The sequence below is a fragment of the Drosophila santomea genome, chromosome 2L (genome assembly GCF_016746245.2).
Source record: "Drosophila santomea strain STO CAGO 1482 chromosome 2L, Prin_Dsan_1.1, whole genome shotgun sequence".
In the NCBI taxonomy this organism is placed as follows: Eukaryota; Metazoa; Arthropoda; class Insecta; order Diptera; family Drosophilidae; genus Drosophila; species Drosophila santomea.
Genome location: NC_053016.2, coordinates 11,096,086 through 11,113,523, shown reverse-complemented (window position 1 = coordinate 11,113,523; position 17,438 = coordinate 11,096,086). Strand labels below are relative to the sequence as shown.

Here is a 17,438-nt window from a genome sequence, read left to right as displayed (position 1 = left end):
AAATTGGGTAATTAAGGCAATTTATTGCACCACGCGCGTCTCGTCCTTGTTGTCATTCACCGGTGGATTGAGATTGAGGCAGGATTCGGACATCAAATGGCCAAGACATCGGCATTAAGCAAATTGCCCATGACCCAATTGGTCTTTTAATTGTTGCCAAAATAAATTCGGAATGTGAGCGGATTGCAAATAACATTTCTCCAGTTGTGTCATTCCAACTTAGAATTGTGGGATTTTAAGTAATCCAAGAAACTACTTTTCTATTCTAATTTTTTCATCTGACCATCTGAATCTCCGAATTGAGTTTCCCTTAAATCGCTAAAGTCAATTGGCTGAATATTTACATCAAAAGCCACACAGAAATTCGTTTCCCGCCCGCTGAATTTTTCAACCTTTACGCACACAATTTCCGCTCTTCATTTTATTATCTGTTAATGTCAAACCACAAGCGAGACAAAAAAGAACAACATCTGGTAAACATGTTTAAAACCTTACATTTTTTTTTTATTGTTCGGGTCTTTATCACCTGGATGTGTCCAAGCCAGAAGTGCCACGCCCCTTTCGCCCACGCAGTCATCAGTCGGCCACAAGTTTACACTTGACTTCGACATTATTACGCTCAGAAACTTTCGCTGTATATTTACCAATAATTTATCCCTGACATACACGTGTTGCCGGCCTGACACTTTTTCCGCTTAATACACTTCACCAAGCCGTCCGAGGCAGAAGGACACCACAATGAAGGACATTGTGCCTGCATCTCTCGATATGGGAAAAGTAAAATTTTATATTTTACACTTTGTTTTCAATGAGTGTGTGGGTAAAATTTCAGTTAAGTGTGTGCAATTTTATGTGGGCAATGTGCAGAAAACGTATCGAAATGCTTGAATGCTTTAAAAATTGTGTAAAGAGATATGAGAGATATCTTAACTCCCAATTCTGTAGCTTTCACTAAAATTTCTTCACAAAATTCATTAAAATGAAATCACGTTTCTACTGTTCATCAATGTGTTAACCCATCCTTTCTAAGGACTTGCACACTTGTTACTCCATAAATCACTGGTGGCCAAATTGCCATGCAAATTTTAACTGCTCTTTAATTTTCTGCTAAATTAAACGTTAAATAAACTGCCCGAGAGGCCATGTCCGTCCACCACGTAAACGTGACTGGGTCACAAAGCGCAGAAGGGTATAGAAGTTTAACAAAAAATATTTTTTTAAAAAGCAATTTTCTCGCACACAAAGGGGGAGTGGGGTGTGTGCGAAAGAACGGCAGAAATTTATAACCTTTAATTGCTTTGACCCAAAAAAGTGCAGCAGCCAGTAGGTTACTACGATTCAGATCCTGGTTCGGTGGGTGGTCCTGCGACCCTGGCCACAAACGCCAAATAGCCTATGGGCGGTATGTGGGCATGGCCTAGACTATTTTTTTTATTCCGGTACCCTTTTGTTGGTGAAGCCTAATGCATTTTCACATTCAGAGAGCACCAACGTGTGCCATTTACCCACATAGATGCAACTTTCTACCCGCAGACGCACAGATGCACTTAAAAAAAATTCTAAATGAGTTCATAAATGAGCCATGGCAACATTCATAAACATAGCTATATGTGCTAGTATTTAAACGCTTTAAATAATAATATATAATCTTAGTACTTTGTTTGCGAGACTATTATAAACACTCTAAATGATGAATGGGAATAGGTCAGTTTCTAATTTGAATAGAATAACCTGCACTCATAGATCCTAGATGACTGTATTTTTTTACAGTGTAAAGTAACTGGGATGATTTGGCCTGGCCTCCATGGCGAGTCTGATGGCGAAACCATGGCATTCCCTAATCTAAGAGCCAGCCGTGTTTCAGTTTCCATTCCATAGATGCGCGCAAACACCCTGCTCTGCTCTGTTTTGGCCAGACTAGTTGCCATTTTATGCAAATGAATTGGTTTTTGGGGAAATTCTTCACACTTTGTTTGGGGCCAAACAGGATGGAAGCGGAAAAGGCTTTGGAGAAGTCGGAGCGGAGCACTGGAGTCCCTCTGCTGGTGGAATATCTCAGGGGCAGGGTATTCGCACTCAAGATGCAAATGCAGCTGCATTCACAGAGCTTCTTTGGCTGCCTGGGCCGACAGTTGTTGGTTGGAGTGACAGTCTGACGCACTGACTGAATGATTGCCGAGCCAACTGAAGGAATGACCGACTATCTGACTGACTGACTGACTGACTGACTGACTGACTGACTGTCCAACTGAGTGACGCATGGCTGCATACTAAACCCTGTTGGTTAATGGGGAAGTGGAATTTGGCTTAGAAATATTGCGTTACTCGCCATTCCTTAAACAACTATGAACTGACATAATGCCAAGGAATTTTCTAGCAACCCATCCTGTATGTTGCTTTAAGCAGAATGTTGTTAAATGTAGAATAGTAATAAGAATAACAAGTTTATTCGCCCACCAATTCAATTATTTTGCGCTTATCTCGTTCAACGTCGTCAATGTGCTTACTTATTTTTAGGCCCATTCAAAGTATTTGCATATTTCCATATAATATTGATAAAAATGGTTTCAGTTGGGGCTACGAAACCCTTCTACGGTGAACCCTTCTTTCCATTTTTATGCATATACGTTATTATCATAATCAAACTGAAACTACTTACTTTCACTTGCCCTTCTTGTGTTCCTTATCCTTTTCGAAAAGCATAATAAAAAGGAAGTGTAACCCAAAAAATTGAGGGAGATCCATAAAATACAATAAAGGAAGTTGAAAGTTCTTCGACACAGAAACCCATTATCACAGTTACACACACTCGCACTCTCATTGTTCAAATCAAAAGTTTTGACCCCACATACACCGCCATAATGGACATCCATTCATATTTGCCCGTTCTTGCTTCTGTGTGTTCGTGTATGTGTGTGTGTGTGTGTGCGCGCGTCCTTCGTGTCCTTTGCTTGACCCTCAAAATGTGTAAAAATGCAAATAATTTCCAAAGCAATAGCCATCGTCCTCGCTCCCACTTTCCTACTTTCCCACTTTCTTGCCTTATTGTTATGCTCTTGACTATGTTGCTGTGTGAGGAAGGATATATGGGGATATGTGTGTTCGTGTATGCTGGAAAAACATGTCCTTTTTATTGCCTCGACATGAAAATTTATGTTTCCCGGGCAGTTCCTTTGGCCTCTTCTCCCTATTCTCCTTTTTCTGTCGCTCATTTTATTGGCCGGCTGTTATTTCTGTTGTTGCAATGACATTTTTGTGGCTTTCATGTCATATCGATTTATTAACCTGTACGAACTATTGTCCATCGTTGCTACCGAATTGATAAATGAGCCAAGTTTGTGGAAATCGTTTTCGTCTTCGCCTCCATTTTATTATTGAGGGGTGTTGAAATTTATTTCCTTCGTGCCCGCCCGCCTCATAATGGAAATTTATATGCTAAAGTTCCATTTTTGGTGCAATTATCTTTGATATATATGCATAATCCTTGTTAGTCCTTCGCCACTTCAACGTTGCCGCAACTCCACTTGATATTCAATATTTTTTTGTGGCCAGAAAAACGAGGGGAAAATAGATTAAGCACAAAGCAACACAATTTCAATGCAATTAAAATGTAAATTTCGCTTATGCATTCCCAAAATATATGCAGAAAATAAAAGTTGTATTCTCAAGGAAGAAAGGGAAGCGCAAAGGATTCCCGGGAATAAAAGGGACTAAATATATGCGGGGAAACCCATTGGGTCTGAAAGTGGAAAAGCAGTTTAGTAAACCCTTAGATCGTTTCGACGCGGTTGACAGGCAGTCTATGAAATACAAATAATTAATAAAAAACAAGTGCATCGACTCATCTCAGCCAAAGAAAGTGAGATGAAGAATTGTACATAATGCTACTACATATCTTTCTTACTTAACGAATAAGGCCGTAATAGACATGAAAATAAATGTTCTTGATATAAAAAAGAACAGAAACATCCTGCGAGCATTTTGCCCTCCGTTGAACTGCCGACTGCTGGCGATTAAAATTTAAATTTTATACATCCAGCAACGAATTTTCCATAATTTCGTCGGCAGCTCTGCTCCAAATTAAATTTAATAATGCATTGGATTTATGTTGGCATTGGCGGAGAGAATTTCATTAGGCAGGTGGAAAAGTGATATATATGTACATACACATACATATACAGAGCTTAAAAGCCATAAGAACTCGGAAAAGCATTCTCAGTATTTCAAAAGTGAAAGTTATGACACTTTGTAGAGCTTAAAAATTGCAGCAAGGAGTTCAAAAACGAGTATCTCCTAATATGTGTTGTACAGAGAATTTATATTTAATGAAATGTCTTCACACAAAAGCTTAAAATTAAATGAGATCCAATTCAACGAAATGTAACTTAATTAAATTTGTTGTCATCATTTTGTATCAAACTTTATTGTACTTTTTAGAATCATTCCAAGAGTTTCGTGCTTCTTGCCGATTCTTACACATAATTTTACATTTTGTTCTATATTTCTAAATTGTTTTTCAATTTTCAAGCGTGTGGTTTTCGAAGCTGTCAGTGTGTGTGCGTGTGTATCTGTGTTCTGTGCATATGTATGGGTTCTGATGCCAGTGTGCTACTATTGCCGCAGCGCTTGATTAGATTTTGCCACTCTCTCTCCCGCCTAATCCCCCTTCCACTAAGCACCCCCCCTTTTTTCACTGTGTGCGTAACCGCAGCCACAACAACAACAACAACTTGCAAGGGGAAAACAACAACGCGAGTTCAGCATGGAGAGTTACATTATTTTTGCGAAAATTTGTTAAATATGCCAAACACGCAGCGATGCATGCAAAGTGGCAAAAGCAGCCAGGTGGGCAAAGCGAGAGGAGGGTGGTGGGGTGGGGGTGGGGTTGGTGTTGGATAAGTGGGCAGCTGGGGGGTGGCAATGGGCGGCAGGGGGTTTCCAGCCAAGCAAGGCAAGTCCATCCAGCCGTGGCATTGCGTACGCGTTTGCTCATATTTGTGACATAAATAAGCTAAGCCAAGTGTGCTGGCTAACAAGGGGTGGTGAAGGGGGTGTGGTGGTGAAGGGGCGTGAGAGGGGATGGTTTGAATGAAGGATGCACGGCCACATACGTTCACACACACTCTCAACTGAAATGGCGGCAAATATGACCCGTTTTTTTTGAGCATTGCGCGGCTGCCATTTTTGGATATATGTACATTCTATTGCGGGTATGATGAACCAGGTGGGGAATTTGTAACCAAAAGGGTTATTGCTTTTCTTAATGCTTCGATAATACAACAGGATTTGTAGTTAAATAACACTGATCTTATGGATTAGTTCAATACTAATAATATTTAATTCAATAAGGTATAAGGTATATATAATTTTTAGCATTGGAATGAATGACAGAGCTTCCTGCTGCATTTTTTCTGAGTTCGGTTTTACCTCAAACATTTCCTCAGGCATTTCCCGCTAAATACCCCGCATAACGCACTCATTACATGCAGCATCCAAAGAAAAAGTGGGCGCGAATGAAGAGTGGAAGAGTAGCGCTCAGTACGCCGATGTCATGGCTCGTTCGCCCAGCATTTGGTTTCGGTTTGGAGTTCGAGGTTCTGGGTTCTCGGTTCTCGGTTCTGGGTTCCCACACTCTCTGGTTTTGAGTTTGGCTTTGGGTTGGGGTTGGGGTTGGGTTTGGGGCTGGCGTAAGAGGCTGGGGGCTCGAGGTTCCAGTGGTCGCTCGGTTAAGTTGAGTTGCATGCAAAAATGGCCAACGCAGGAGCAAGGAAAATAAAGTCCTGCCTGAATGTTTGTGTGTGTGTGTGTGTGTAGGTTGCAGAAGTGGCCGCACTTTAGCCGCTTCCCTGAGCTCCACCGCTGCCCCCCCCTTTTCTGCTTTATGTTTTCAAATTAAAGTCGAAAGCGTGGCAACACTTAATGTGCGCCACTAGAAGCAGATTAGTTGCATTACCCCGAAGCCGGCTCACTGACTCGTCCATTTTCCAGCCACCCGGCATTAAAACCCCCATTTTGGCCGGGTTAAGAGTAGTTAAGGGGAAGGGGGAGTAATAACTGCGCCGAGAGAGCCAGGTCCGGCATATTAATAATTTAAAACTAAAGCAATTTCGCTGGCAGGACTTAAAGATAAAGTTTGCCCGCCTCCTTGGTGGCGGAATTTAACTTTAATTTGAATGCCGCTTAAGATTTGCGAGTGCCTACACCTGGGCACTTGGATAAGGGGTTAGATAATTGGGTTTTGAAGTATTTGAAGCGGTTGAGTAAAACATCTGAAAGATTCTTGTTCAGTGACACTTGTACGTTCCTTTTGAAGCATTTATTATAATTTAAATTTATACACATTTTCTTACTACGCTTCTTGAGTTGAGTCCCTCGACGGCAGTGGAAAACGCTTGCAATTTGCAGCTGATCGAAACTAATGAGGTCACCGCCACGCCACGCCAAGTTTGTTTACTTTTTCGGGAAGAGGGACTTGAATTACGAAATTGGATAGTGGGTTGGATGGGTGGGTGGTTGTGTTTTAGATGGGGTATTGGCATTCCGCCACCGCAAGCATCGAATTCAATGAATTTTAAAATTCCTTTTTCCCACTGGATGCGCTGCTGCTGCTGACTGTGCGCAATTTCTGCTAGGATTATGATAATATAGCTCAAGTGCAGTTAGTCGATGTCGCTGCTGCAGTTGCACTTGCAGTTTGCGATAATCATAATAATAATGGTGCAAGTGCTCCTCCGCCCCATCTCCATCATTGTAGTGTGTGTGGGTTTTTGCATTTGATAACGCTTGGGGAATATGATAATAATGATGATGATGATGCAGCATCAGCAGCCGGAATGGCAATTGAATTGGGGGCGATAGAGAGGCAGTCGGAGAATGGCGAGCATGGCTCCATGGAGTGGAAGGATAGACCCGCATTGCAGCACGATGATGCCTCGAAATGTGGCAAGCAAGTACCACCAAGTGGCAAGTGGCAAGTGGCAGACTGAAATGGGGAAAAACCAAGGCATTAGAATCCTCAGCCATTAAGCTGAATTTCAACACTCCTTGCGGTTACTCACGACTATAAAAGTTCCCATAATAATACGTTTCGAATAATAATAAGTTTAAATACCCGTCATCAGCACGGCAGCAGCAAAGTCAATGACCAGAATGGCTACTTAAAATCAATTTCCACCCCATAAGCAGCTTAATTATAATTTTAATTGATTTCCAAAAACAGATTTTCAAGTGGGCGGCGGCGGGCTCTGAAAATTTTTGTTGCGGCAAATTGCAGGCCATAAAACATAATTTTCATTGACTAAAAATTTCCCGTTTATTGAAGCGATAATATAATAACTTATAACAATGCAAACGTTATTCGATTTTTCGGATGACGATATCCAAAAATTTCTGCCAGCGCAGTTAAAATATGCGAAAACTAATTAGGGTTCTTTTGAAAATGAAAGGGGAATAAATATGCAAGGGCTAATTTAGTTACCAAACATTCTGTGATGCCTAAAAAATAATTCAACAAAATATAAATATATATATAAATAAATCTTTAATGCGGAGTACGGACGACAAGCAAATCGTGGCAATTGAAAGAGGCTTCGAACTTTTCATACAAATTTAATGCGCTCGCAGTAATCGCCTGCACTTTAAATGAATTTAAGCCAATTGATTTGCAATTTGGTTTAGTTAAAAGATAGAGTGTCCAACCAACCGAACCGATCTGCCCGCACAAACAACCACATCACATGGCATTCCGCTTTCGCCATTTGGAAAAACATTCTCAGCCAATTGCACAATTGATAACAATTAATTTGTGCAGTGCGCATTTTGCGTGTTTGTGCAAATAAATTAGTTGCACATTGGCCTCCTCGGTCGCCGCGCCGCCAAACTTGGAGCCCTTTTCGATGGAAAGTGCAAATATTTGGCGAAATGTTAAATGCCTGCCAATTAGTTATCGAGTCCCAACCAGTTTAGCAGGCAGCCAGTGTTTTAATTTATGTAAAATTAATTGAGCATTGCCAAATACTGGAATTAACTAAGCCTGGCTGAGCACGCAGTCTCTCCACAAAAGGCGACACCCAGCCCACACTATTCGTTTGCTCCATTTGCCGCATTCCGAACCAGTCCAGTCCAGTCTAGTTTAGACCTGGCCCTAACCCACTTGAGTGTGGCACTTTTCAATGCCAAAACACCGAGCTCCCAGCCAAGGCAAACTCATCGGCGGGGGCTATAGGGTTACACTCGACAATGTGGTTGAGCTGGGGCTTCCGTTAGCGTTTCACGCAGCGATTAACTTACCAAGGCCAAGGTCTTAGACTCGGCTTGGATTTATCTCAATTAGGCATGCTGTTAATCAAAGTAACTAAAAAGTTATACGTTTTGAAAGTACATTAAGCAGTATGAGGCTAAAATTGATGGCGTTGCTTAGCTAGCTTCTCATTTCTCCCCCCAATCCAGTCAGTACCCATCAATAGTAACTAATGGAATGCATTTATTTTCAGAACGCAAACTGTTTGTGGGTATGCTAAACAAGAAGCTGAACGAAAACGACGTTCGCAAGCTATTTGAAGTCCACGGAGCCATCGAGGAGTGCACCGTTCTTCGGGACCAGAACGGACAGAGCAAGGGTTGTGCCTTCGTCACATTCGCCACCAAACACGCTGCCATTTCGGCCATTAAAGTGGTGAGTACCAAATGCTCTTGTTTTGTAAATAAATATATCATATACTTCCCTATCACTGTAGACACTGAGCCAGAACAAGATCATGGAGGGCTGCACATCGCCGCTGGTCGTCAAGTTCGCCGACACGCAAAAGGAGAAGGAGCAAAAGAAGATCCAGCAGATTCAGGCCAACCTCTGGAACCTGGCCAGCAACATTAACATCCCGCTGGGCCAAACGGCCACCAGCGTGACCACGCCCATCCTGCCCAATCCGCCCCAGCAGCCTTCGCCGGTGCTCGGCGCCGATGCCATCACCCCGGCCTCCATCCAGCTGCTGCAGCAACTGCAGGCGGTTGGGCTGCAGCAGCAGTTGCTGCAAGGTGAGTAGTTCGTACAGTTCGAACTTTGCTTTGGATTGAATAGTAGTGCGAAGCCCAGTTTAATCGATTCCAATGTATTGTGCCGTTGCAGCCCTCACAGGACTGGGAGCCCAGCAGAGCAGCTCGGCGACGGACACCAGCGCAGTTGCGGCCGCAGGACTTCTGACCCCGATGACCGTCCAGAATCTGGCGGCCATTGCGGCCATGACGCAGCCGAGTCTCTCGAATGCCGCCGCGGCAGCAGCCGCTGCCTCATCGCCTGGAAGCGCCCAACTGACCAACACGGCTGCGCTGCTCTGTAAGTAACTCCACATCCTCCACATCCTTTAACATCCTTTAACAGCAATTTAAGCAGCTCAGCTAGTTGGGGCGGAAACAACGGGGGTCAGACACTTGAAGCGGCTCCATGGTTAATAATTCATCAGGGCTTACCGCAGCCCATAATCCCCCAGCCGTATCTCGGCCATCAGTTGCTTTAGCTAATTATCTAATTTTTTCCCATTTCCGTACTGAAGTTTTCCTTGTGCGTCACTAAGTTTTTCCACTTCTCTATTTTCTTGCTCGCCTGTTGCTAGTTTCTCTTTCCGTTCACACTTTCCCTTTCGCCAACACTTCTTATGTTGCTTTTATCGATTTCTAATTATCTCGCCGGCACTCAAATATCCTCGCTGTTGTCCTGGTTATTGCCTTTAATGAGTGTCGAATGTTTATTGGATTGCAATAAAGTTATTTTCGGATTAATGTATATTTGGACAATTGTGACAGAGAGATTATGTACGCATAATACTTTCGTCCGAAACAAATTCAGTAACTTGTTTGTTATAAGTGGGTAATATATAGCCGAAATCGATGAACTCATTAATATTCATTTGCTCTCCTAATTTAATTCATCATTAATGAGGTAAACTTTCTACTCGAAAACCCCTCTGAGAAATTGCTTTTCTATTTCTGGTTTTCCTGCAAGCAAATGTGTCATCATGTGACAATCAAAGTGCCCAATTAGCCTAATTCGCTGAAGACCCGCTTATCCTTCCAATGCCCATGGAATTCTGTTTATCCAAGGAAATCCAATTACAATCAAGGCTTCACTGTCAAGCTTCTTTGCAAAGGAAATCGACTTAAAATAGCCAAATAGGAATTTTTCTTCCAAAAGGGATGGATTGACGTCTTCGGCTTCTTCCTCCTAATTAGCTTAGAAGATTTTCCTTAAATTCTTGCTAACAAAGTTGTATTCTCTTTGATCTACTTGTACATTGCTTATCCTGTCGTTTAAATAAATATGGATTTAATGCAGGCCTCTTGGGTAAAAAGGCTGCGGCCAAAAAATCAGGTGAGAATTCTCTTGGATTTATCAAAATTTTCAAAGCTCACCTACTTTTGTTTTTATTTCGATTATTGTTGTTGCTTAAATTGTCAACAAAAACTAAATACTATTAAAATCCGCTTATCATAGCAATGATCAAAAAAAAATTGCCTGACAAAAATGTATTTCATTTTCTCTTCTTTAACATTGCTAATCGTTTGAATAAATATTGATAAAACGCAGCCAAAAAAACAGGTGAGAATTCTATTAAATATTTGCACAGCTTAATGGTGTTGTTTCTTTCATTTAATTCTCTATCAATTTCATTTTAAACGATCTTATCAGTTTATTAAAACAATAAGAAATATTTTACTGTTTAAACACTCTTGAAAGTTTCATAGTTTTTCACCGCTTTCTTAAATTTCCTCCCACTTGCCGAGTGATGTGGCTTTCGTTTTCATTTTGTCATAAAAAATGTGTGTGTGATTAAGTTTGATAGCTAAAGTCAACGAACCATTCGACGTAACATTCACGTGCACCGTAACGCGCTTGCTTAACGTCGCCTGCTTTACGTCACCAGTCCGTAGAGACTTGATGGCCGTATCTGCAGAGGGGGGAAGTGGGGTAGGGGGCCAAGGAGCGACTTTATCTGGAGTACAGGAGACCCTACAACGAACAAAATTACAAGTTACACTCTCTTGCGAAATTAACAACACGGAACTTATTGCACCGAAAGCCTCCGGAGAGGGAGGGGAAATGGTGTTACGGGGTTTGCAGTTCTGGGAAAATGGGAAAAGGGGAAAAAAGAGGAAGGGGGGTGAAGGACGAAACAGGCAGTGGCTGCTGCACTGCTCCTTCTTGGCCTCATTGACTTTTTCGCTTTGGGGAAATTGCAATGTTTTCTGCTCACTTCACGGTTTTCATTTCTCACTTCTCAACTTCCGAATTTCAGTTGCTGTTGCTGAAATAAAAGCCGCAATAGGGAATTGAAATATTAAGGTCAAGTGTTGAGTCCTTTCAACAGGATTAACTTGGCAATAAAAGAGCTATATGCCGAATTAATACGATAATTAAAATTAAGGGTTTTTTACTATTTTTACAAAGGATTATATATTGAATTGTGGACTGTAGTCTCTATTTTATCACACGAAAACCTGAAGAAAATTCCGCTTAAATGCGGCAACGAAAGAAGCCAAATGAAAGACAAACAGAAAATTGTCAAACAAAATTAAGCGCCAAGTTTTCGGACCACAGAAGCAAAGGAAATGTCATTGCCTATCTGTGGGCATCGTTGACCGAATTTTGCGCCATTTCCACACTTACTTCTTAAATATTTTCTTAGCAAGTTCATTCCGAGAGGATCTTAGCTGCGAAGTAGGCGAACAAAAACCATGGCCAAATAAGAAGAAAAATCTGCGGCTGACTTAACCAGAAAAATGCCAAAAATTAAGCGGATTTCCAGTGACTCCCTCATCCTGCTCCTCCTGCTCTTGCCACTCGGCCTTCTTTGCTCAGAGCTTATCTTGTGGGGATTTTCGTGAGTTTTGGCCCTTGTGCACTTGTGCGTGCTCATCGTGTGCCACTTGAACGCTTTCCGGGCACTTCATTTAATGAAATATTAAAAATTCTTTGCCCCAGGAGCGGATGGAGTCCGACGATTCGGACCGGACTCGAAGGAGATGTCCTCCGTCTGTTACATCCTTTCCCATCGAACGAAAAAGAAATTCAGCTCAAAGTGCAGCTGACAGCGAGGACAGCTGGACAGCAAGGATGCGCCTATCTGTGAATCCGTTCTGCTTTTTGGTACCCAGTACTTAAAGCTACACTTGTATAATTATGTATAATATGTATATGTATATAATTATGCATAATTTTTCTACGTCATCCAAGTTAACTCCCTTGTTTTTGATGAATATACCATTTAATATGGAAGATCCTTTTAGTCGAGACTCTCTTCATAGTGCTCATACAGAGAAACCGAACTTTCCGTCTTGGTTTTTATTTTCTTTGCCGTGCGGATACATAAACTAAACTACAAAATCGCTTTCCAAGTTGCCAGGAGTAACAAACTTTCTGTTGCGTGCAGCTTCTGCCTGCCACAAATAAAAAGGACAAACAAATTGAGCTCTCGGCTTTGTTTGTTGATGCAACCCCGCGTATTGCTTACCGAAAATGTATTGAAATCAGCGGCAATGGAATAAAAAATTAATTCGATATGAAAAACAGAAACATGACTAACCACATCCATAAGTAATCTGTGAAAAGGATTAAAAATGGAAACGTTCCTAGAATTTGCACAACCTTAAATTATTATTAAATTTAAATAGTAATAGTGATAATTGTTGAATACATTTAAATGAAGAATTAGCTAATTTAGACGACAAGGCATTTTGTCCTTTTGTGCAGGGTGAATTTCAAAACCTGCGCTTAATTTTCCACAAGCACCGCTCACTGAAGCTCAAGAGCATCCAATTCAAAAAGTTTTTCGAAGCTACTCCTTTGACCTCTCCTCTGAGTTGAGCAACTACAAAGAAATAAAAGAAAAGAAGGAAAAGCCAAGCCAACAGCAACAACCGAAAATCTTAATCAAAGTTTGGTTGAAGTGCAGTAAACTATGTAGTTTATACTACCAACCTCTGGCCCTTCAAACTGATTTAGGGTTTCAACACGTTCTGAGCTCCACTGCCTCAATGGTCTTTTCTTTTTCGAAGCCCCGCTCTCCATTACGTTTGTTTATGCACTATGTTTTGCACTTTTTGCACTTGAAAATCAACAGGAACTATAACAATAACAGTCGGAGCAAAAAGTCTTGTGCCTGCAAGTGGCAAATAGGATGAAGAAGGAACTGGAAATTGTACAATTTCGTACTTGAACTCGACGAACAAATTTCCAACTCCGAACTAAAAACTTACTTGCAAATACAAAACAGACAACATCCGAGGCAGAAAATAGTTTTAGGCTATGTTTTCGACTTCTTATTCCATCCTCTCGGCTGTTTCTTCAATTTGGCATTGTTTGTTGTTTCTGGCCGACCAGGCGGTCCACTCATGTGGATTATTATTGGCCAACTTAGTTGGCCAGCTCCCTGATGAGTATTCTGCAGTATGTCCAGCATATATGTACAATATATTCCACTCTTCACAGCCCGACCTTTGGTGCCTTTCTTTGCGAAACTTTGAACAGCAATTAAAACAATTTCCGGTTCAAGTATGTGCAAAACTTTTCGCCTAATCGCTACGGCAAATTGTCTGTCTTGTATTTAAATCAGTAAAGTTTTCCGATTGATTGATTTCAAAAGTTATATATTTTTGTATTTTCAATAAAATATGCAATATTTGCTGGTGGCTTTTTAAATATTTGTTCATTGCACCCAATTCAGGATATTGAGCGCATTGCTAACGTTTTTCAAATACACTCGGGCTTGCAAAACTCATTAATAACGCCGACCCCAAGGGGGTGTTAGGCTGGCCAGGGGGGGTGGGGTGGTGGTCAGGGCCGGATTGCAAACCACAAAATTGCATTGCATGACGGCCAATGGCGAAACACGCAAAACAACTAAATAACAAACAACAGGCGTCAAATTACACAAAACCCGAAACCAGAACACAACCAACCTTACTCGGAGACAAATTAATTTCAGATTGGCTATTGCGGATGTAATGTGTGTGCTTTGTAAAATAATCAAATGTCACCCGGCGTGGCAGGGCACAAAATTCGATGATTAATTACGTCTGACGAAACGAAACAAACTAAATAATAATTATACAGTGAAATTGCATATGAAACATTGCGGCAACTGGTTGCAAAGTGTCCAAATTGTGGAGGTTGCCAAATTCAAGAGAGAAATTCTCTGAGAAAGAACAGAAAGTTACTAAATAAATCCTGCAGATTTTTGTATGATTATACATATATAATAGTATGTGATACTAAAAGTTCTTGTGGAAGACGTTTGAATGAAATATTTATATCAATTTTTTATTTATTTAATTTATTTATTTATTTTTAATTTATTTAATATTTATGAGAAAGAACAGAAAGTTACAATATAAATTCTGCAGATTTTTGTTTGATTAAATTTACTATTAATACTGATGATACTAAAAGTTCTTGTGGAAGGCGTTTGAATGAAATATTTATATCAATGCTTTGTTCATTTAATTTATTCTAGCAAATCTAATTTCTTTTGCACACTGTCCAGGTTGCACTTATAATTTCGTTATATAATTTATATAAATTTCCAGGAATTTGAAAATTGCTCTTTCGAAACCACGAACTATAATGACATTCCCTCTCTCATTATATAGGGTCCGATCCGAATCCACTGGCATCGGCTTATATGTCAACAGCCGCCGGTCTGCCGCAATTCGGGAGCGCCAGTGCATTGTCCACTTCGCCGCTGGCCAGCGTTGCCCTCAGCGCCGCAGCCGCTGCCGCGGCGGGAAAGCAGATTGAAGGTGAGTCGCCCACGAAAACACACACTGAGAGAAATATATTCCACTGGCCTTTGTTAAGGTCACATGCCTAAAAGTTCATTTTATCGAAATACCGCGTGCGTAAAGGGTATTTTTAATATCCGGTATACACTTGTTATTTCACAGGTAATTAGAGTGTTGGTGGACAGTGAAGAAGACGGGTAACTCACACGCACGCACGCGATAGAAATAGAAATGTCCAACCGCCTGACATTTTGATAAATGTAGTAAAATGGCCGAGTGAATGCCGCTGCGGCTGCCACTCCAATATCAAATCGTTTGCACTTTATCTGGCGCGCTGTTCTTTTTTTACACTTTAAATACTCTTACCAAAAATATGCGGCATATAGGGTTCTATGAACGGTTAAGCGTTACTAAAGTCAGTTACTAAATATCTAAATAGTTAGCCAAACTATCTAAATAACATAGTTACGATACAAATCGATGTAGAAATGCAAAATAGGGTATATCCCCTGCCACTTTCGCATCTCCAATTGTATTTGTTTCTGCTGCTGTGCAACATCACATGCATTAAACCCGCTCATTGCTGTCAGCGTCATTCGCTCGTGATGCGGTTATTTTTGCATCCTTTTTTACTGCTTTCTGTTCGTTGCCCCTGCATTATGTCCACCCACTTCCCGCCCGGCCCCACAGCCTTCATTCTGAATCCCACTTGTCATGGACATTTTGTGGATGCCTGTCTAATCTACTTAGTTTTAGTTGTGCCATTGTTTCCATCGCTTATACTCTGCTGAAGGCGAAGGGCCTTATTTTTCATATGAAAAGTCATCTATCAAATGCTATGCAGCTGGATAAAATGTGCAATTCGGAATGAGATTGGGTCCGAACGTCTGCTGGGCCTTATACACATAGCTCATAGCTGAGTGAAGCGGCTTTTCGAGCTCTAACAAATCAAAATCCCCCAACATCTTAACCATCTCACAGGCACTTCAATCTCCTTGCCACGCCTACTCGGATGTACGGATGCAGGACGTCCCCTTAATCCGCAATCGAATGTCTTCTGCTGACACAAATCCTTCAATGCCATAAGCCAATGCCTGGGAGAGATGTAGCAAAAATCAATAAGATCAATCATCCTGTATGCTGTGCTCCACTGCTCCCCATCATCCCATCTTGCACTTGCTAAGTTGAATTTATGAGGAGCGTTTTGGTGGGGCTTAAATTTTTATCAGCTCCCGACACAGTGTAAATATTACACACACTTGACACACAATTCCATTAGTCAGACGTCGCTGTCGGTATCGGGAAATACTCGTATATGTGTACATACGTACGTTATATGCCAGCTGAGCATTCCTTTTTCCGTACTTTGGCACACATAACATTAAAGTTGCAGCAGGGAGATGTTCGGAATGTTGGCCAAAATGCAACGGAAAATGTTTTGGCATTGCACTTTTTGCCATATTTCCGGTTACATAAGCAAACATCATTCGAGTGCATGGGTGTGACTGCTGGGTGCTCCGTGTGATGTACGTGCAGTGGAACAATTTTGGCAGTAATAATAATAAATGCACAACTTAACTAATCATTTTATGAAGTAATGTTTCTTAAAGGACGCACCCTTTTGAACTGTTTAGAACTACATTTTCCGGCTACTCCAGTTTATGTTTAATATATTGTTAGCTTTCTGATATTTCTCCCTCTGTACGTTGCACCATACAGTGAGATATATTTTTGCAGTTGAGTGACTCCGTCGCTCGCTCGCCCTCCGTCGCCTCAACTTCATCTTCGTATCCTGTGACTCTTCACTTTTGCTTGCCTCCTCCTTTTGGGCGACTCCTTGTTTGCGCTGCTGACTCATGACGTCGCCGAAATTCCCTCCTGACCAACTGCAGCAACAACTGATAGCCGGGGAGCGCAGAGTTACAAGTCCTGGAGCAGCGAGGATGAGGATTGTGCGGTCCTGTCTGTGGAAGCACAACAAATTGCTCCTGCTAGCCGAAATGCGAAATGTGAGCTGCCATGTTTCGCGTCGCTTGGTTGGACTGTGAAAAACTATCATAGCTGACTTGGAGCTGCTTAAATGGAAGTCGAAGTAACGAACGGCAAGGCAGGAACTAAGCTCTATAATTATTGGCTGGGATAAGGAGATTATAGACAGAAAGTGGTTAATGGGTAATTGACTCTGATTTGGCAGCATTTAAAAGGACAGCTTGTGCATATGCGACCAGTAAATTAGCTTCAACATTCTATAAATGTGTATAAAATAGTTTCAGAACTTAAAAAGAATTTAAATTTGGATAGTAGCCTTTCATATTTGTAGTATATCACCGCACGGCAATTTCAATTATAAATATTTATGTGGTTAAAATGCAAAATGATCGATCTGTGCTGGCTGGAAAAATGTGTTTGAGTAAACTGTAAAAATGTCGGATTTGTGCAATCTATGTGGCACAAAAGGCAGGAAAAACTGCAGCAACAATGTCTAGGGAAGATAAACTCTCAACATGCGAAATTTATCAAATGACGACAGGTCCACAATACGAAGAGGATGGGCTCGGGAGCGGGAAACAACTTATAAGCATGTAGACAGGGCCAGACGACAGGCACAAAATTAAGCAGGAAACACAGGCAGCAGCAGCAAAATGAAATAAATAAATATGAAAATA

The 17,438-nt window shown here is 41.3% G+C and overlaps 1 protein-coding gene across 3 annotated transcripts in view; it reads left to right on the top strand.

Moving 5' to 3' along the window:
- The window catches only part of LOC120443847 (CUGBP Elav-like family member 2), a 106,260-nt gene that overhangs the window by 83,425 nt on the left and 5,397 nt on the right, over nt 1-17,438 (top strand). For all 3 annotated transcript variants that reach the window (XR_005615602.2, XR_005615603.2, XM_039623207.2), the window contains 4 exons: nt 8,493-8,674; nt 8,736-9,033; nt 9,125-9,331; nt 14,641-14,790. Coding sequence is in view for 1 of the 3 variants with exons in the window: in XM_039623207.2 (XP_039479141.2) it covers nt 8,493-8,674; nt 8,736-9,033; nt 9,125-9,331; nt 14,641-14,790 (837 nt within the window). In the remaining 2 variants the exon portion in view is untranslated. The remainder of the gene's footprint in view (nt 1-8,492; nt 8,675-8,735; nt 9,034-9,124; nt 9,332-14,640; nt 14,791-17,438) is intronic.